At 43.0% G+C, this 22,223-nt stretch overlaps 1 protein-coding gene across 3 annotated transcripts; it reads left to right on the forward strand.

The window, feature by feature from the left end:
- Window positions 1-939: 939 nt before the first annotated feature.
- Window positions 940-16,291, forward strand: LOC133549313 (gastrula zinc finger protein XlCGF57.1-like). 3 transcript variants are annotated; one of them, XM_061894598.1, is made up of 3 exons: window positions 940-1,263; window positions 5,421-5,655; window positions 13,265-16,291. In XM_061894598.1, exon 3 carries the CDS (start codon window positions 13,696-13,698, stop codon window positions 14,929-14,931), a length of 1,236 nt encoding a protein of 411 aa, XP_061750582.1. In that variant the 5' UTR covers window positions 940-1,263; window positions 5,421-5,655; window positions 13,265-13,695; the 3' UTR covers window positions 14,932-16,291. The 3 variants fall into 3 exon arrangements, with proteins under 3 accessions (XP_061750582.1, XP_061750590.1, XP_061750574.1); XM_061894606.1 differs by having other exon boundaries at window positions 5,466-5,655; window positions 13,265-16,282; XM_061894590.1 differs by lacking the exon at window positions 5,421-5,655 and having other exon boundaries at window positions 13,265-16,275.
- Window positions 16,292-22,223: the final 5,932 nt, after the last annotated feature.

Genomic DNA, 22,223 nt, shown 5'->3' on the forward strand with positions numbered 1-22,223 from the left:
GGCGTAGCATACACCTAAAATGATAAATTGTCAAAATGATAATGGTGAAAATTATAAAATGATGTGGTAAACTTTACAATGAAGGATTACAACGAATTATAAAACAATAATCCAAAAGGGACAAGCGGTAGAAAATGGTGTTATAAATTCGCTTTGTCAGTAATGAAGATAGAAGATAAAGATCCCCATTTAATATTAATTGCTGAATATAATTGATTATATTATTGTTGACGTAAACTAGTTAATAATTTAGTCATGCACCTTTAAATTGAGTCTGTTTGAGTCCGGCAGTTTACCGGGCAGCTATGTTTACGTTGCCGGGGTCCTTAGAGAATGTCTATGCTGAAAAAGTTACACATAAAAAGAAGTTGAAAGGTAAAAAAGGGCGTCCTTATTCTCTAAAAACAGTGTATCCACACGGTTCTTTAATAAATCCGTATCTTATTTTTATAGACTTGCCTCTTTGCGACGTTAAGTATCTGTATAAGCTGCCTGGAGCTCTTATTTTGAAGGCGGAAGTGGTGAGACGTTGTGACACTAAACGACATAAAGTGGTCCTCGTGTGAAACTGGAGCCTCCGTGTCTGTTATTTCGTAGATTTATACAGTATAGGCGACATGTATAAACCCTCAGTTACAGTTAAAAACTACGTGTCACCACTTCCGCTTTTAGCACCTTCAAAATAAGAGATCAAGGCATATACTGTTATAACAGTTTATAACAGGAATTTAACATCACAACGAGGCAAGTCCATTAAAATTGGTTACACATCTATGACAAAAAACGTTACCATTGTTTAAACACGCCCGTCAACATCTGCATTTAGTATTTTTGGTATAATCAATTTTAGCAACAAAAGGAGGCCATTTTGAAGCCGACTCATTTTTTTATGAACGAAGTCAAAAGAGCCGACTCTCTTCAAGGAGTCGAAATGCCCTTTTCACATACGCCACAGATGCGAACAAGATGGCGCGACAAAAGTTTCAAATGGACGTCAACAACACAATCCTAACTTTACGGCGAAGGCAGCGTTGAATGTTTTAAAGATTAGTCTTTAGAAAATATTATTTTCTAAAAGCCAAGAAACGGAAGTTGACTTTGGAGCGACTGCTTGTTACCGGAAGTGAAGATTGAAGACGTGCTAGAAGATGGACGACTGCTGCTATGCTAAGATGGCGACGTCATGTCAAAGAGAAAGTGAAAGAGAATCAACAACTTCCAGCAAATCACACACAGAGGAAAAGACGAAAACTGCGGATGAAGGTGAGCTGAAGTCCAATAACCTTTTTTGAAGGCGATAAAAAAAAGCTTTGAGAAAGTTTTTCCCCGCCATGATTGTTTGTTAGCTTGGAGAAGACAGCAAAGTTTCTATCAGAGTCAGAAAACTTTATTCATCTCCGACGGAAATCAATCAGTAGTGTGAGAGTCCAGTCCATAGTGGATCTAACATAATAGTGAGAGTCCAGTCCACAGTGGATCTAACATAATAGTGAGAGTCCAGTCCACAGTGGATCTAACATAATAGTGAGAGTCCAGTCCATAGTGGATCTAACATAATAGTGAGAGTCCAGTCCATAGTGGATCTAACATAATAGTGTGAGTCCAGTCCATAGTGGATCTAACATAATAGTGAGAGTCCAGTCCATAGTGGATCTAACATAATAGTGAGAGTCCAGTCCATAGTGGATCTAACATAATAGTGTGAGTCCAGTCCATAGTGGATCTAACATAATAGTGTGAGAGTCCAGTCTATAGTGGATCTAGCATAATAGTGAGAGTCCAGTCCATAGCGGATCTAACATAATAGTGTGTGAGTCCAGTCCATAGTGGATCTAACATAATAGTGAGAGTCCAGTCCATAGTGGATCTAACATAATGGTGAGATGTCCAGTCCATAGTGGATCTAACATAATAGTGAGAGTCCAGTCCATTGTAGATCTAACATAATAGTGAGGGTCCAGTCCATAGTGGATCTAGCATAATAGTGAGAGTCCAGTCCATAGTGAATCTAACATAATAGTGTGAGTCCAGTCCATAGTGGATCTAACATAATAGTGAGAGTCCAGTCCATAGTGGATCTAACATAATAGTGTGAGAGTCCAGTCCATAGTGGATCTAACATAATAGCGAGAGTCCAGTCCATAGTGGATCTAACATAATAGTGAGAGTCCAGTCCATAGTGGATCTAACATAATAGTGTGAGAGTCCAGTCCATAGTGGATCCAACATAATAGTGAGAGTCCAGTCCATAGTGGATCTAACATAATGGTGAGATGTCCAGTCCATAGTGGATCTAACATAATAGTGAGGGTCCAGTCCATAGTGGATCTAGCATAATAGTGAGAGTCCAGTCCATAGTGAATCCAACATAATAGTGTGAGTCCAGTCCATAGTGGATCTAACATAATAGTGAGAGTCCAGTCCATAGTGGATCTAACATAATAGTGTGAGAGTCCAGTCCATAGTGGATCTAACATAATAGCGAGAGTCCAGTCCATAGTGGATCTAACATAATAGCGAGAGTCCAGTCCATAGTGGATCTAACATAATAGTGAGAGTCCAGTCCATAGTGGATCTAACATAATAGTGTGAGAGTCCAGTCCATAGTGGATCTAACATAATAGTGAGAGTCCAGTCCATAGTGGATCTAACATAATAGTGAGAGAGTCCAGTCCATAGTGGATCTAACATAATAGTGAGAGAGTCCAGTCCATAGTGGATCTAACATTATAGTGAGAGTCCAGTCCATAGTGGATCTAACCTAATAGTGAGAGTCCAGTCCATAGTGGATCTAACATAATAGTGAGAGAGTCCAGTCCATAGTAGATCTAACATAATAGTGAGAGTCCAGTCCATAGTGGATCTAGCATAATAGTGAGAGTCCAGTCCATAGTGAATCTAACATAATAGTGTGAGTCCAGTCCATAGTGGATCTAACATAATAGTGAGAGTCCAGTCCATAGTGGATCTAACATAATAGTGTGAGAGTCCAGTCCATAGTGGATCTAACATAATAGCGAGAGTCCAGTCCATAGTGGATCTAACATAATAGTGAGAGTCCAGTCCATAGTGGATCTAACCTAATAGTGAGAGTCCAGTCCATAGTGGATCTAACATAATAGTGTGAGAGTCCAGTCCATAGTGGATCTAACATAATAGTGAGAGTCCAGTCCATAGTGGATCTAACCTAATAGTGAGAGTCCAGTCCATAGTGGATCTAACATAATAGTGAGAGAGTCCAGTCCATAGTGGATCTAACATAATAGTGTGTGAGTCCAGTCCATAGTGGATCTAACATAATAGCGAGAGTCCAGTCCATAGTGGATCTAACATAATAGTGAGAGTCCAGTCCATAGTGGATCTAACATAATAGCGAGAGTCCAGTCCATAGTGGATCTAACATAATAGTGTGTGAGTCCAGTCCATAGTGGATCTAACATAATAGTGAGAGTCCAGTCCATAGTGGATCTAACATAATAGCGAGAGTCCAGTCCATAGTGGATCTAACATAATATCATTAAAATATTGCCATCAAATTTTATGGATTTTAATGTTTCCAGATAAACGCAAAAATAAAAAAAAGTGTTCATCCAAAATGCAAAATGCGTAGTTTCCTCTGTGATGACAAATTGAACCGGAATCAGTATTTTAACCTTTCCTTTGCGCTTAGCGTCTTTTTAGCGTAACGCTAACATCTTTGCTCAGCAAGAATCCCGTTGTCGTCTTAAAGGGGAACATTATCAACAGACCTATGTAAGCGTCAATATATACCTTGATGGTGCAGAAAAAAGACCATCTATTTTTTTAACCGATTTCCGAACTCTAAATGGGTGAATTTTGGCGAATTAAACGCCTTTCTGTTTATCGCGCTGGAGGCGATGACGTCAGAATGTGACGTCGCCGAGGTAACACACCCACCATTTTCATTTTCAACACATTACAAACACCGGGTCTCAGCTCTGTTATTTTCCGTTTTTTTGACTATTTTTTGGAACCTTGGAGACATCATGCCTGGTGGGTGTGTTGTCGGAGGGTGTAACAACACTAACAGGGAGGGATTCAAGTTGCACCACTGGCAAGAAATCTGCCGCCAGACCCCCATTGAATGTGCCAGAGTGTCTCCACGTTTGACCGGCGATGCTAAGACAGACATGGCACAGAGATGTATGGATAACCTGCAGATGCATTTGCAACTATAGTCAACGAAATCACAAAGGTGAGTTTTGTTGATGTTGACTGCCAGCTAATCGATGCTAACATGCTATGCTAATCGATGCTAACATGCTATTTACCGGCGATGCTAAGGCAGACATGGCACAGAGATGTATGGATAACCTGCAGATGCATTTGCAACGATAGTCAACGAAATCACAAAGGTGAGTTTTGTTGATGTTGACTGCCAGCTAATCGATGCTAACATGCTACGCTAATCGATGCTAACATGCTATTTACCGGCGGTGCTAAAGCAGACATGGCACAGAGATGTATGGATAACCTGCAGATGCATTTGCAACGATAGTCAACGAAATCACAAAGGTGAGTTTCGTTGATGTTGACTGCCAGCTAATCGATGCTAACATGCTACGCTAATCGATGCTAACATGCTATTTACCGGCGGTGCTAAAGCAGACATGGCACAGAGATGTATGGATAACCTGCAGATGCATTTGCAACTATATTACGTTTCCTTCCACCCACATTTAATGCGAAACAAACACTTACCAATCGACGGATTTAAGTTGCTCCAGTGTCAAAAGATGCGAAAGTCCTGATCGTTTGGTCCGCACATTTTACCGGCGATGCTAACGCAGCTATTCGGCCATGCTATGGCTATGAATAGCGTCAATAGCTATTCGCTCAATAGCTTCAGTTTCTTCTTCAATATTTTCATACTCCAACCATCTGTTTCAATACATGCGTAATCTGTTGAATCGCTTAAGTCGCTGAAATCCGAGTTTGAATCCGAGCTAATGTCGCTATATCTTGCTGTGGTATTCCCATTGTTTGTTTACATTGGCAGCACTGTGTGACGTCACAGGGAAATGGCCAGTGTCTTCGCAGAGAGCGAAAATAAGGCACTTTAAAGCTTTATTTAGGGATATTCCGAGACCGGTAAAATTTTGAAAAAAACTTCAAAAAATACAACAAGCCACTGGGAACTGATTTTTATTGTTTTTAACCCTTTTGAAATTGTGATAATGTTCCCCTTTAAAAAAGTTTCATTGGAGTGATCCAAATTGCTGCATGCTCCGCTGCGATAGCAATGACCGTACCCTCTGTCCAGTTTCTTATGTATGTTTATGTCCGTGCTGTCCGTGGAACCCTCACATTGTATGTAGGCAAAAGTCAGACGGATCAGTTATGACAAGTTACAAGGTGATCGCCGCCTTTCTCACAGTCTTCTCGCTGATTTGCGATAGCTTAGCACTGCAGCCCGACACCAACGACCGGCTACTCACCTTCAGCCGAGATGAACTCCTGTGGAGTAGCACCAAGCCTGCCGTGGTCCCTCCTTCGGAGCTTCGGCCGAGGAAAAGGGGAAGTTAGAGGCATCCGGAGCCGGGTAAGAAGACGTCCCTTAAAACCTCCTCTGCCCACCATCATCATGTCCAACGTACCATCACGCCGTTACAAGATGGATCTTCTACAAGCAAGGTACCGTTTTGAAAGGGCCTTCAGAGACATCTGTATTGTCGCTCTCAGTGAGACCTGGCTGGAGGAGTCGGTTCCCGACTCTGAGGTGATCCTGGACAAGGTCCCCATCGTCAGGTCCGACAGGACAAAGCACTCAGGGAAGACGCGAGGCGGTGCGCTCTGCCTTTACATCAACCACCGGTGGTGTAACAACATCAAAGTGCACCGTCAAGTGTGCACACCCAACCTGGAGTTGTAGACCCTGTCCCTCCGTCCCTTCTATCTCTGTTGTGGTCAGCTGTGTATATGTAGCCCCCAATGCTAACATCAACACAGCAGCGGAGATGATAGCCGAGGATGCTAATGCCATGTTAGCCAAGTATCCCGGTGCTCCGCTGCTTTATTTGGGGGACTTTAACGGATTCAGACTGGACAATGTTGTATGTGGTAGTGGTGTAACGGTACGTGTATTTGTATTGAACCGTTTCGATACGGGGGGGTTTCAGTTCGGCACGCGGGCGTACCGATTGAGTTTGTTAGCAAAAGTCTTCACAAGCTGCTCTGCTTTCTGCCTCTGTCTCAGCAGCAAGCATTGTCCCGCCCACACAGCCATCTGATTGGTTACATACAAAGCCAATCAGCAGTGCGTATTCAGAGCGACGTAACAGCCAATCAGCAGTGCGTATTCAGAGCGCATGTTGTCAGTGCTTCAGCGTTGAGCAGACATTCGTTTAGCAGCAGACAGCCTACTCTCCCCAAATGATAAAAAACACCTCCCAGTCAGAACTATTACAAACATCTCTATGAGCCCGTTGACTTTCTAGAAACTTAAACGGCAGCTCAGCTCGCACGCAGTTCTGGCTTTAGGTGAAGGCTAATTAGCTTTTAGCGTAACGTTAGCTCATTTTGCTGTGTGTGTGTGTGTTAGGGGCAGCAAAACCCTGTCTGTCTGTTATTTTATTGAGGGCGGTTTAGCTCGGTTGGTAGAGTGGCCGTGCCAGCAACTTGGGGGTTGCAGGTTCAATTCCCGCTTCTGCCAACCTAGTCACTGCCGTTGTGTCCCTGGGCAAGACACCTTACCCACCTGCTCCCAGTGCCACCCACACTGGTTTGAATGTAACTTAGATATCGGGTTTCACTATGTAAAGCGCTTTGAGTCACTAGAGAAAAAGCGCTATGTAAATATAATTCACTTCACTTCACTGAACTCCATGGTGTTCAGGGATGAATAGTCTCTCCTATTGCTATTGTACTCTATTTTCAGCTATAGTTACGTGAATCATTAGTAACGTAGCAGCCTAGTTTTGAATGGCAGGGTCCCTGCTATCACATATTGACAAAAATATAACATTTAAAAAAACAACTACAGACTTCCCAGATGCTGTAATAAATTAAGCATGATGAGTTGACTTGAAACTGTTTAATGTTGAACTTTTTATATGTAGAAGAAAAGTTTTGTAATTTTATTTAATCCGAGCAACAATTTGAGTCAGTTTAATGTGGATTAACATGAGTAGAATTATTATAGTGTTCCCAATGTTAAAATGATCAAGCCATTATTTACGAATTTGGTAAATAAATAACCAAAAAATGTATATTTTGTGGTTTTCTTACTGTACCGAAAATGAACCGAACCGTGACCTCTAAACCGAGGTACGTACCGAACCGAAATTTTGGTGTACCGTTACACCGCTAGTATGTAGACATTCCAACAAGAAGGGCAAACATATTGGACTTATGCTACGGGAACATTAACCGATGTCTTCCGTGCTCGTTCACACCCTCGGCTCAAAGCTGCTGACCACACAGTCATCTGTTTACTTCCTTCATACAAACAGGAACTAAAGCGCCACAAACTACACTGCAGCAGTGCCCCCCAGTGGACGGAGGACGCCACCACTCAACCCCAAGGCTCCCTGGCTTGTACTGACTGGGCCATTTTTGATGGTAGTCTGAATGACTGGATCCGCTCAATAATACCAACCAAAACAATACATATTTATCCCAACTCCAAACCATGGATTACCCCACAAATAAAAAAGAGCCTGAGGGAAAAACATAAATCCTTCAGGCAACAGGACTGGGCCAGCCTCAAGGCAAAAAATAGGAATTTAAAAAAACGAGGTATTTAAAGCAAAATTGAATTACAAAAACAAACTGGAAACTGAATTCAGCAACATGAACACCAAGCAGGCCTTTCGGAAGGTGGAAAACCTGACAGGATGCCAACCAAAAACATCATGGACTGTCAGTGACCCAGAAACCCCTTCTAAAGACCTGAACACATTTTTTACCCGTTTTGACAACTTGGACTTCTCACCAGAGTGTCAGGACCTGCCGAGAGCCCTCTCACCACCAGACCCCGACAAACCGGCCCCCTTCACAGAGTAGGAAGTACGGGGCCAGCTGAGCCGCTGCAAGCCAGGCTAGGCACCAGGACCTGATGGCAGTCCAGCCAGGGTGATCAGGGACTGTGCCATGGAGCTCTCCCCCATCCTACACTCACTCTTCTGTCAATGCTACTGTACTGCAACAATACCTAGACTGTGGAAAACTGCAACCATGATCCCAGTACCGAAGAAATCCAGACCCACAGAACTCAACCATAGCCCTCACATCCATAATTATGAAGTGCCTGGAGAAACTGCTGCTCTACATCATCCTTCCAGTTGTCACCCCACACCTGGACCCCCTCCAATTTGCCTACAGGGCCAAGAGGGGCACAGAGGATGCTGTGGCCTTCAGCATCTGGACTCCCCAGGCAAACTTTGCCAGGATCCTCTTTGTGGACTTCAGCTCCGCCTTCCACTCTCTGCAGAAGCATCTACTGATCCGGAAACTACGCCAGCTCAACATCCCCCCTCAGCTGATCCACCTCACCCACAACTTCCTCACCGACCGACTGCAAGCAGTAAGGGTGGGCTCAAACACATCCCGATGGTTAGCATCAAGACCGGGGTCCCACAGGGATGTGTGTTCAGCCCTTTCCTGTACACACTTTACACCAATGACTGCCACCACAACATACTTCAAATATTTAGATGACAGCCATTCTCGCACTCCTCTCCAACAGTCAATCCATCCTGGACTATCATAACACAGTCAAACATTTCACAGAGTCATGCACAGACAGTTATCCGGAAATCAATGTCAATAAAAGAGAAGAAATATGGAAAGTCTGGATGCAAATATAGCTACAAATGAGGCATAATGATGCAATATGTACATATAGATGTACATATATATACTCCCTTTTTAGACCAGTTGATCTGCCGTTTCTTTTCTTCTTCTCCTATGTCCCACTTTCCCTTGTGGAGGGGGTCCGGTCCGATCCGATCCGGTGGCCATGTACTGCTTGCCTGTGTATCGGCTGGGGACATCTCTGCTGATCCGCCTCCGCTTGGGATGGTTTCCTGCTGGCTCCGCTGTGAGCGGGACTCTCGCGACCGTGTTGGATCCAAAATGGATTGGACTTTCACAGTATCATGTTAGACCCGCTCGACATCCATTGCTTTCCTCCTCTCCAAGGTTCTCATAGTCATCATTGTCACCGACGTCCCACTGGGTGTGAGTTTTCCTTGCCCTCATGTGGGCCTACCGAGGATGTCGTAGTGGTTTGTGCGGCCCTTTGAGACACTAGTGATTTAGGGCTATATAAGTAAACATTGATTGATTGATTGATTGATAGCTAGCCTAAATAGCATGTTTGCATCGATTAGCTTGCAGTCATGCCGTGACCAAATATGTCTGATTAGCACATAAGTCAATAACATCAACAAAACCCACCTTTGTGATTTCGTTGACTTTATCGTTGGAAATGCATCTGCTTTGAGTGTCGCAGGATATCCACACATCTCTGTCGTAGCATCGCCATCGTCGGTAGCGATGCTACGACAGAACAGAACACACGAGGGACTTTCGCATCTTTTGACCACTGGTGCAACTTGAATCTGTCGATTGGTATGTGTTTGTTTGGCATTAAATGTGGGTGGGAGGGAAAGGCTGGATGCAAATATAGCTACAAAGGAGGCATAATGATGCAATATGTACATCCAGCTAGGCTAAATAGCATGTTAGCATCAATTAGCATGCCGTGACCATTGATACGTCTGATTAGCACACTCCACGTAAGTCAACTTGAATCCGTCCCTGTTGGTGTTGTTACACCCTCCGACAACACACCGACGAGGCATGATGTCTCCAAGGTAACGGAAAACTGTCGAAAAAACGGAAAATAACAGAGCTGATTTGACTTGGTGTGTGTAATGTGTTTGAGAAAATGGTGGATTGCTCCTTCAGTGAACAATTGAAAGGCGTTTAAATCGCCAAATTCACCCTTTTTAGAGTTCGGAAATCGGTTAAAAAAACATATGGTCTTTTTTCTGCACCATCAAGGTATATATTGACGCTTACATAGGTCTGCTGATCAATCAATCAATGTTTATTTATATAGCCCCAAATCACAAATGTCTCAAAGGACTGCACAAATCATTACGACTACAACATCCTCGGAAGAACCCACAAAAGGGCAAGTAAAACTCACACCCAGTGGGCAGGGAGAATTCACATCCAGTGGGACGCCAGTGACAATGCTGACTATGAGAAACCTTGGAGAGGACCTCAGATGTGGGCAACCCCCCCCCCCCCCCCCCCCCCCCTCTAGGGGACCGAAAGCAATGGATGTCGAGCGGGTCTAACATGATACTGTGAAAGTTCAATCCATAGTGGCTCCAAGACAGCAGCGAGAGTCCCGTCCACAGGAAACCATCTCAAGCGGATCAGCAGCGTAGAGATGTCCCCAACCGATACAGGCGAGCGGTCCATCCTGGGTCCCGACGAGCGGTCCATCCTGGGTCTCGACTCTGGACAGCCAGTACTTCATCCATGGTCATCGGACCGGACCCCCTCCACAAGGGAGGGGGGACATAGGAGAAAGAAAAGACGCGGCAGATCAACTGGTCTAAAAAGGAGGTCTATTTAAATGCTAGAGTATACAGATGAGTTTTAAGGTGAGACTTAAATGCTTCTACTGAGGTAGCATCTCGAACTGTTACCGGGAGGGCATTCCAGAGTACTGGAGCCCGAACGGAAAACGCTCTATAGCCCGCAGACTTTTATGAGCTCTAGGAATCACTAATAATAATGTTCCCCTTTACATACCTGGGCGTAACCTTGGACAATAAACTCCCCTTTGATCAGCACACCACGGACATTCAAAAAAGAAGTCAACAAAGACTGTCAGCCATCCGAAAACTTAAAGGACTATACGTGCACCTCATATCCTGTTATTACTTTACCAAAGCATTGTTCAACCCATCCTTCTGTACTGTTCCACATGTTTTTTCACCATGCTTTCTGTAACCAAACTCACACACACGCATTACAAACATAGCACCTAAAATCATCGGCCTACCCACACCCAACATTTCAGATTCAAACCACAGGTCCATCATTCGACTGGCAAACACGATAGTCCAGGATATCAGTCACCCACTACACAAATACATAATCCCACTACCATCAGGACGCAGGTACAGAACCATCAAATTCCGGAGGACCCGCCTCAGGAAAAGCCTTATCCCTGCAGCTATAGCCGCCCTTAAAGGGGAACATTATCACAATTTCAAAAGGGTTAAAAACAATAAAAATCAGTTCCCAGTGGCTTGTTGTATTTTTGGAAGTTTTTTTCAAAATTTTACCGGTCTCGGAATATCGCTAAATAAAGCTTTAAAGTGCCTTATTTTCGGCTCTCTGCGAAGACACTGGCCATTTCCCTGTGACGTCACACAGTGCTGCCAATGTAAACAAACAATGGGAATACCACAGCAAGATATAGCGACATTAGCTCGGATTCAAACTCGGATTTCAGAGGTTTAAGCGATTCAACAGATTACGCATGTATTGAAACAGATGGTTGGAGTATGAAAGTATTGAAGAAGAAACTGAGGCTATTGAGCGAATAGCTATTGACGCTATTCATAGCCATAGCATGGCCGAATAGCTGCGTTAGCATCGCCGGTAAAATGTGCGGACCAAACGATCAGGACTTTCGCATCTTTTGACACTGGAGCAACTTAAATCTGTCGATTGGTAAGTGTTTGTTTCGCATTAAATGTGGGTGGAAGGAAACGTAATATAGTTGCAAATGCATCTGCAGGTTATCCATACATCTCTGTGCCATGTCTGCTTTAGCACCGCCGGTAAATAGCATGTTAGCATCGATTAGCGTAGCATGTTAGCATCGATTAGATGGCAGTCAACAGCAAAACTCACCTTTGTGATTTCGTTGACTATCGTTGCAAATGCATCTGCAGGTTATCCATACATCTCTGTGCCATGTCTGTCTTAGCATCGCCGGTCAAATGTGGAGACACTCTGGCACATTCAATGGGGGTCTGGCGGCAGACACTTTGGCATCTTGGGGCCAGCGGTGCAACTTGAATCCCTCCCTGTTAGTGTTGTTACACCCTCCGACAACACACCGACGAGGCATGATGTCTCCAAGGTTCCAAAAAATAGTCAAAAATAACAGAGCTGAGACCCGGTGTTTGTAATGTGTTGAAAATGAAAATGGTGGGTGTGTTACCTCGGCGACGTCACGTTCTGACGTCATCGCTTCCAGCCCGATAAACAGAAAGGCATTTAATTCGCCAAAATTCACCCATTTAGAGTTCGGAAATCGGTTAAAAAAACAGATGGTCTTTTTTCTGCACCATCAAGGTATATATTGACGCTTACGTAGGTCTGCTGATAATGTTCCCCTTTAAGAGCAGGCCCGGCCGACCCGTCTGATAAAGCCTGTAAATGTGTTGGTCATGTTTGATGTCTTTTTGTTATTTTTGTTTTGTGATGTGTAATGTCTATATGTTTAAATGTACGGCAGTAAAAATGAATTCCCCCAACGGGGACCAATACATCTAAATCTAAAATTGAATAGTTGTTTGACTTTGGTTTTAGAAAAGACCGAAAAAATGGCCCAAAATGTGTAAATGTGAAATAAAATGAAAGGAAGGTACACGGACCGTTATCCATTGTTTGCATTTTCCAAGTGTGCACAAAAGCAAAACATGGAAAAATGATTTGTTATCCATTTTTTTACATTTTGGGTTTGGAAACAGATGTTGAAAAAAAACATGTTATTAATTTTTTTAGTGTTTGTTTCATAAACAAATGAACGAAAGGTTCACAGACCCTAATTTATCCGTCAGTGCCTTCAATCGTTTTAGCTGTTCAGTAATATTTTCTCCTTCTTTCATTTCACATCTGAAATAGTCCAACAGCCATTACAACTGAGAAAAATGCCTTTTCTCTTCCAGTCTGGAATTCCGCCTTAGGCCATTTTGTTGGCATTTGCTGCTATGCTAACCATTTCCGTTATCCCCCTGCTTTTTCCACTTCAAATTTCCCAGTTTCACACACACAGAGTTGAAGTGATACCTAACTTACAAACAGCCACTAGGTAGCAGCAGACGCACACTTTCTGAACACACTGTCAAAGTACTGTATTACTACTGTATAACAGTATCATATTACTGTATTCCGTACCTACATGTCCCCAGAACCAATCAAGTCAGGGTAAATGGGACTTTGTCTCGACATGTCTGAGCTAAAGTGTGTTTGTGTCCCGCAGACATCCAGCGGCTAGATGGTCATCTGGAAGAACTTCGCCCTCAGTCGCAGGAAGCGGATCTCCCTGAGCTGCCACTCGTTGTTGTCACTGTCAAGACTGAAGACGACAAACCAGAGGCTTTTCATTCTTTGGGTCTTGCAGACATCCAGCGTCTTATCGGTCTTCCAGAAAAACTTCCCCCTCTTCTGCAAGGGGGAGGCTCCACTTTGAAGGAGGAGGATCCACAGGCCCCTCACATTAAAAAGGAAGAGGGGGAACTTTGGGTGACTAAGGAGGGAGAGGGTCTCTCGGATATCACAAAGTTGCTCTTGGAGACCGAAGACGATGAGAAGAAACCAAAACCAGTCGCGCTCTTAACTCCACTGTCAGATAGGGAGGCTGAAGACGGGGTTGAAGTACCTTTGAGCAGCGATACAGACTGTGAAGGCGATATGAGAACTCAAACCGACAACAAAATCTCTAAATGTCCCGAAACGAAGACGGGTGAAAAATGTTTTAGTTGCCCAGTTTGTGCTAAAAGCTTTAGCAAAAATTGCAATTTGACTCAACACATGAGAACGCACGCAGAAGAAAAGCCATTCAGTTGCTCAGTTTGCGGGAGAGGATTCACTCAGAAGGCAAGCATGGCTTGCCACATGGCAACACATGCGGAAAGAAAACACTACCCCTGCTCCGTTTGCAGTGCCGGCTTTGCGCACAGGCAGAGTTTGTACCGACACATGCTGAAACACACCGGAGAGAAACCCTTCAGTTGTTCAGCATGCGGCAAAAGGTTCCCTCTCAAATACTTGATGGTAAAACACACGCGGACACACACCGGAGAAAAAACGTTTTGTTGCACTGTGTGCGCGAAAAGATTCGCTCAGAAGTCACACATGGTGAAGCATATGAAAACGCACGCACGCGATGAACAGTTGAGTTGTTCAGTTTGTGGTGACGTCTTCACTGAGAAGGCAACTTTGGTAACACACATGAAAGCGCACAAAGAAGAAACACCCATTCGTTGCTCAGTCTGCGGCAAAATATATCGCTACAAACAAAATTTGTCCCGGCACATGCTGAAACACACCGGAGAAAAACCCTTTAGTTGTTCAGTTTGCGGGAAAGGATTCTCCCTGAAATATTCAATGGTTGCACACATGAGAAGGCACACGGGAGAGCAACCGTTTCTGTGCTCCGTTTGCGGTAAGTTGTTCACCTTGAAGGCGTCTTTGTCAATGCACATGAAAAAGCACGCCGACAAAAAACCATTCCATTGCTCAGTCTGCGGCAGGTTCTTTTGCTACAGACAGACGTTGACAAGACACATGCAGAGGCACACTGGAGAAAAACCCTTCAGTTGTTCAGTTTGCGGCAAAGGATTCACCTGCAAGGAAACTAGAGAAATGCACATGAAAATCCACACGGAGGAAAACCTGTTATGTTGCTCGCTTTGTGGCGAATTATTTTGTTACAGACAAAGTTTGACCCGACACATGCTGAAACACAACGGAGAGAAACCCTTCAATTGTTCGGTTTGTGGTAGAAGTTTCTCACTGAAGTACTTGCTGGTGAAACACGCCAGGACACACACCGGAGAAAAACCCTTCAGTTGTTCAGTCTGCGGCAAAAGGTACTCGGACAAGAAAGGTATTCACGCGCACATGAGAACACACAGAGGAGAATAATCTTTTACGTGCTCGAGATTGGGTTGACGGCACACAAGTGGGCACACAACAGCGAGTGCAGTTTTTTTTCTTTGTTCAATTTGTGCGGAAAGATTTCCAAATCATAAAAGTGTAAAGTTCCGTGAGAGAACTCACCTAAAAAGTGACGGTCTGCCGTGCTAAGTGATGCAAAGAACAGCAGCTACGTAACTTTGCTTGGTGGAGAACAACATGGATGTTGTTTCCCTCGCCCTTCTTTTGGATTACACAAGTGCACATCAGTGATCATGAAATTGTGTGTGTGTCGTGACAAAGTTGAATAGTAGTGTCGTACATACACAAAGAGTCTAAGTTACAACATGTCCTCTACGTTCAACAACACTTACCGTATTTCCTTGAATTGCCGCCAGGGCGTTAATTAATTTAAAACCTCTTCTCACTCCGGCACTTACCAAAGGCATGCGGTAAATTCAGGCCTGCGCTTAAAAATTTGAGTGTGATGTAAGGATAACATCATGAAAAGCACATTTAATTTAAAAAAAAAAAACATTATTATGGTCTTACCTTTACTTATAAATGAAGTCCATGCGCAGCTCCTTCTGTTCAAAAGCATCGATAACTTGTTTATAGAAGTCTTCCTTATCTTTCTTCAGTTTTAAAAGTCTCTCTCTCTCGATGGAGATCTTCCTTTATTACCTCCTGCTTCGATTGAAAGTCCAGTTAAGAAAACTATTTTATTTTAGATATGTAATCCTCCATGTTAAAAGTGCAAGCGAGAGGGAAAAAATAAACGATCGCTGCTCACTCTTGCTGCTTGTTGTCACTTCTTCTGCAGCCGAGTAGTCGCAAGAAGGATCAATAGCACCCTCTACCACCAGGAGGCGGGAGTCATTTAATGACTCATATTTGACACACGCAGCTACGGTATATTAAAGGCCTACTGAAATGAGATGGCTTTGGCATCCAGAGCCTTAAGGCTCTGGATGCTGTGGGGCTGTCTTGGTTGACAAGACTCTGCAGCATCGCGTGGACATCGGGGGCGGTACCTCTGGATTGGCAGACCGGGGTGGTGGTTCCTCTCTTTAAGAAGGGGGACCGGAGGGTGTGTTCCAACTATGGTGGGATCACACTCCTCAGCCTTCCCGGTAAGGTTTATTCAGGTGTACTGGAGAGGAGGCTACGTCGGATAGTCCAACCTCGGATTCAGGAGGAACAGTGTGGTTTTCGTCCTGGTCGTGGAACTGTGGACCAGCTCTATACTCTGGGCAGGGTTCTTGAGGGTGCATGGGAGTTTGCCCAACCAGTCTACATGTGCTTTGTGGACTTGGAGAAGGCATTGGACCGTGTCCCTCGGGAAGTCCTGTGGGGAGTGCTCAGAGAGTATGGGGTACCGGACTGTCTTATTGTGGCGGTCCGCTCCCTGTATGATCAGTGTCAGAGCTTGGTCCGCATTGCCGGCAGTAAGTCGGCCACGTTTCCAGTGAGGGTTGGACTCCGCCAAGGCTGTCCTTTGTCACCGATTCTGTTCATAACTTTTATGGACAGAAGTTCTAGGCGCAGTCAAGGCGTTGAGGGGTTCCTGTTTGGTGACCGCAGGATTAGGTCTCTGCTTTTTGCAGATGATGTGGTCCTGTTGGCTTCATCTGGCCGGGATCTTCAGCTCTCACTGGATCGGTTCGCAGCCGAGTGTGAAGCGGCCGGAATGAGAATCAGCACCTCCAAGTCCGAGTCCATGGTTTTCGCCCGGAAAAGGGTGGAGTGCCATCTCCGGGTTGGGGAGGAGACCCTGCCCCAAGTGGAGGAGTTCAAGTACCTAGGAGTCTTGTTCACGAGTGAGGGAAGAGTGGATGGTGAGATCGACAGGCGGATCGGTGCGGCGTCTTCAGTAATGCGGACGTTGTACCGATCCGTTGTGGTGAAGAAGGAGCTGAGCCGGAAGGCAAAGCTCTCAATTTACCGGTCGATCTACGTTCCCATCCTCACCTATGGTCATGAACTTTGGGTCATGACCGAAAGGATAAGATCACGGGTACAAGCGGCCCAAATGAGTTTGGGTCTCTCCCTTAGAGATAGGGTGAGAAGCTCTGCCATCCGGGAGGAACTCAAAGTAAAGCCGCTGCTCCTCCACATGGAGAGGAGCCAGATGAGGTGGTTCGGGCATCTGGTCAGGATGCCACCCGAACGCCTCCCTAGGGAGGTGTTTAGGGCACGTCCAACCGGTAGGAGGCCACGGGGAAGACCCAGGACACGTTGGGAAGACTATGTCTCCCGGCTGGCCTGGGAACGCCTCGGGATCCCCCGGGAAGAGCTAGACCAAGTGGCTGGGGAGAGGGAAGTCTGGGTTTCCCTGCTTAGGCTGCTGCCCCCGCGACCTGACCTCGGATAAGCGGAAGATGATGGATGGATGGATGAAATGAGATGTTCTTATTTAAACGGGGATAGCTAGCAGGTCCATTCTACGTGTCATACTTGATCATTTCGTGATATTGCCATATTTTTGCTGAAAGGATTTAGTAGAGAAAATCGACGATAAAGTTCGCCACTTTTGGTACTTCCTGAAAAAGCCTCGCCTTTACCGGAAGTCGCAGACGATGACGTCACAAGTGTGGGGGCTCCTCACATATTCACATTGATTTTAATGGGAGCCTCCGACAAAAAACAGTTATTCGGACCGAGAAAACGACAATTTCCCCATTAATTTGAGCGAGGATGAAAGATTCGTGTTTGAGGGGGGGGGGGGGGGGGGGGGGACTATGGGGGCTGGCAGCGGCGGCGGCGATGACCAAGAAGAACGCGGAGTTGGAATATAATTACAACACTGTGTGTACATATTTATATACATATTTACATATTTATATAATATGTAACTTCGAGCTCCATTCACAGACAGAGTCCCATTGCTTTTATGAGCGGTCGAGCGGGTCATCCATCCATCCATCCATTTTCTACCGCTTATTCCCTTTTGGGGTCGCGGGGGGTGCTGGCGCCTATCTCAGCTACAATCAGGCAGAAGGCGGGGTACACCCTGGACAAGTCGCCACCTCATCGCAGGGTCAAAAGTCGGAAAAAAATTTAAAAAATGTTTATTTGTATTTATTTTTAAAAATGTTATTTTATTTGTGGCGGCCGTAATTCTTTCATGGCGGGCCGCCACAAATAAATGAATGTGGGGGAAACCCTGTAGTATTTTAGTGAGTTTAATAGTACCTGATAGTCGGAGGGGTTTGTCCACGGGTGTGTTGACGCCAATGTCTCAGGGAAGTCGACGGCAGCTTTATTAAAAAGACACAAGTTCAGCTAATATCCGGTAAGAAGCGACTTTTTAACCACAATTTTCTCACCGAAACCTGCTGGTTGACATTCGGTTGGGATCCATGTCTGCTTGACCGCGCTGTGATCCATAGTAAAGTTTCAACTCCGGGAATTTTAAACAAGGAATCACCTTGTGTTTGTGTGGCTAAAGGCTAAAGCTTCCCAACTCCATCTTTCTACTGTGACTTCTCCAATATTAATTGAACAAATTGCAAAAGATTCAGCAACACAGATGTCCAAAATACTGTGTAATTATGCCGTTAAAGCAGACGACTTTTAGCTGTGTGTGTGTGCGTAGCGCTCATACTTCCTAAAAACGCGTGACGTCATGCGTACACGTCATCATTACACGACGTTTTCAAGACGAAACTCCCGGGAAATTTAAAATTGTAATTTAGTAAACTAAAGCGGCCGTATTGGCATGTGTTGCAATGTTAATATTTCATCATTGATATATAAACTATCAGACTGCGTGGTCGCTAGTAGTGGCTTTCAGTAGGACTTTAATAAAACATAGCCGCTTACTGTTCTTTTTAGCATATTCAATAGCTTGGACCTTAAATCCTACTGAATAGCTCTTAATCTTCTTCCCTTTATGCGATTTCAAATGATTGAAATCAGCCTCCTCCATTTTGAAAATGATGACAGGTGAAGTGTCACTCGTGACGTGACGCGTTTGACCCGGCGGAAATTCGAGGCATATGCTAATTATTTGGCGAAACAAGTTTGACCCGGCGGAAATTCTAGACATGCGCTCATAAAAATAATATTTTGCGAAACGAGTTTGACCCAGCAGTAATTCTAGTCAGGTGCATACTATATACCCGGCGGCAATTCAAGGAAATACGGTAAATGTGTTTTATTACATGAATAAACTGTTTTGTGACTATAAATGTCTATTTATGATCGATCTACTTTTCCTATTCTTCGTATACAGTACCTAAATGAACATGGAATGGATTTGGGTGTTCAGTTTGAATGTTTAGCACCAAGAAAGTGTACGTATGTGTGAATAATATCTATCACAGGCTAAATATTCCATGGGTGACATATTGTATCTTGATATCACAAAATATTGTTGTTGCTGCGGAACAGAGAAGTGATTAAATGTAAACTATGTGTACGCATATACCAGAAGTGAGCAACTACCATTTCCTACATTTTTTCAAAATGTCGGCCTGTATTTACAAAAGACCGGTTCGTGAAAGTATCCAAGGATGATTTCAAATATAGTCTATGTGTAAAAAGTGTAAACAACTTTTATCCGTCCAAATCATTTATTAAAATTTATACTTGTGTTTCGTTAATAAACAACTGTGTTATTCATAAAAGGATGTTTAACTCTTTTTTTTCCAAATGTATAAAAAATTGTGAGAAATATTTGTATTTTTTTATCTGGCTTATTTATCCGTCATTATTAAATACTTATGAACGCTAATAATGTTGAAGTAGCCAATTAAAAGATTTCTGAAATGTGAAGGGAATAGGACCTTTTAGATCAGGAGGGCCCAAACCCAGGGCTGCATAATAAACAGAGGGCCATTTTGATATATATATATATATATATATATATATATATATATATATATGTAATAAAAAGAGACATTACATACATTTAAAGGGGAACATTATCAGCAGACCTATGTAAGCGTCAATATATACCTTGATGGTGCAGAAAAAAGACCATCTATTTTTTTAACCGATTTCCGAACTCTAAATGGGTGAATTTTGGCGAATTAAACGCCTTTCTGTTTATCGCTCATGTAGTGATGACGTCAGAATGTGACGTCTCCGAGGTAACACACCCACCATTTTCATTTTCAACACATTACAAACATTGGGTCTCAGCTCTGTTATTTTCCGTTTTTTCGACTATTTTTTGGAACCTTGGAGACATCATGCCTCGTGGTTGTGTTGTCGGAGGGTGTAACAACACTAACAGGGAGGGATTCAAGTTGCACCACTGGCCCCAAGATGCCAAAGTGTCTGCCGCCAGACCCCCATTGAATGTGCCAGAGTGTCTCCACATTTGACCGGCGATGCTAAGACAGACATGGCACAGAGATGTATGGATAACCTGCAGATGCATTTGCAACCATAGTCAACGAAATCACAAAGGTGAGTTTTGTTGATTTTGACTTATGTGCTAATCAGACATATTTGGTTGCGGCGTGATGCCAGCTAATCGATGCTAGCCTGCTATGCTAATCGATACTAACATGCTATTTATCGGCGGTGCTGAAGCAGACATGGCACAGAGATGTATGGATAACCTGCAGATGCATTTGCAACTATATTACGTTTCCTTCCACCCACATTTAATGCGAAACAAACACTTACCAATCGACGGATTTAAGTTGCTCCAGTGTCAAAAGATGCGAAAGTCCTGATCGTTTGGTCCGCACATTTTACCGGCGATGCTAACGCAGCTATTCGGCCATGCTATGGCTATGAATGGCGTCAATAGCTATTCGCTCAATAGCTTCAGTTTCTTCTTCAATACTTTCATACTCCAACCATCTGTTTCAATACATGCGTAATCTGTTGAATTGCTTAAGTCGCTGAAATCCGAGTTTGAATCCGAGCTAATGTCACTATATCTTGCTGTGGTATTCCCATTATTTGTTTACATTGGCAGCACTGTGTGACGTCACAGGGAAATGGATAGTCGCATCGCAAATAGTGAAAATAAGGCACTTTAAAGCTTTTTTAGGGATATTCCGGGAACGGTAAAATTTAGAAAAAAACTTCAAAAAATACAACAAGCCACTGGGAACTGATTTTTATTGTTTTTAACCCTTTTGAAATTGTGATAATGTTCCCCTTTAAAGACACAATTTATTAACATATTTGTGTTATAAGTGACAAACAAAGTGTACCAGCCTTAGGTATTAAAATGGTGCCCAGATTGAGACTGGGGGCCCACTTGCGGACAGCAGTTTAAGTTTTGTTGGCCCGTCTAAAAAAAAATACAACAATGACAATAAGCTGAAATTTTGATACCACTAACTATCAATAAAACATTTTGTCACTTAAAACATTGAGCTATCCCTAAGTTTTGCTATTTAATATATGTTTGTAAAATTTTCTTTTTACAAAATAAAAAAAATATCCACATTTCACCCACATAATTAGACTTAAATTTGAACTGTTAATCTTTTTTCTCACTACAATACATCTTGAGTTGTATTTTTTCATGTTGCATGCCAACAAATCTTGCTAATGGCCGCACTTTGGAGACCCCTCTTTTAGACGTTTTTTTTGTTTTTTTTCAAGCCTCGGGAAGGGGTTTGTTGTTGTTAAGTTTATTTCGACGTTGCAAATAGTTCCAATGTGATACACATATTTCAGATATTCTCACGGCGTGGCGCGGTTGGAAGAGTGGCCATGTGAATAATGATGTATAATGGACTGTATTTATATTATTCACATGTAAATAATGCTGTATAATAGACTTTATTTATATTATTCACATGTGAATAATGATGTATAATGGACTGTATTTATATTATTCACATGTAAATAATGCTGTATAATAGACTTTATTTATATTATTCACATGTGAATAATGTTGTATAATAGACTTTATTTATATCATTCACATGTGAATAATGATGTATAATAGATTGTATTTATATTATTCACATGTGAATAATGCTGTATAATAGACTGTATTTATACTATATTCACATGTGAATAATGATGTATAATGGACTGTATTTATATTATTCACATGTGAATAATGCTGTATAATAGACTGTATTTATATTATTCACATGTGAATAATGCTGTATAATAGACTGTATTTATATCATTCACATGTGAATAATGCTGTTTAATAGACTGTATTTATATCATTCACATGTGAATAATGTTGTATAATAGACTGTATTTATATTATTCACATGTGAATAATGATGTATAATAGACTTTATTTACATCGTTCACATGTGAATAATGTTGTATAATAGACTATATTTATATTATTCACATGTGAATGA

Source organism: Nerophis ophidion, linkage group LG01 (genome assembly GCF_033978795.1).
Source record: "Nerophis ophidion isolate RoL-2023_Sa linkage group LG01, RoL_Noph_v1.0, whole genome shotgun sequence".
NCBI lineage: Eukaryota > Metazoa > Chordata > Actinopteri > Syngnathiformes > Syngnathidae > Nerophis > Nerophis ophidion.

Excerpts from the sequence above, each read along its gene's own strand:
- LOC133549313 (XM_061894590.1), top strand. The coding sequence starts at position 1,149 with ATGGACGACTGCTGCTATGCTAAGATGGCGACGTCATGTCAAAGAGAA. Across the intron at positions 1,264-13,264 it reads GACGAAAACTGCGGATGAAG|ACATCCAGCGGCTAGATGGT; the intron begins GTGAGCTGAAGT and ends TGTGTCCCGCAG.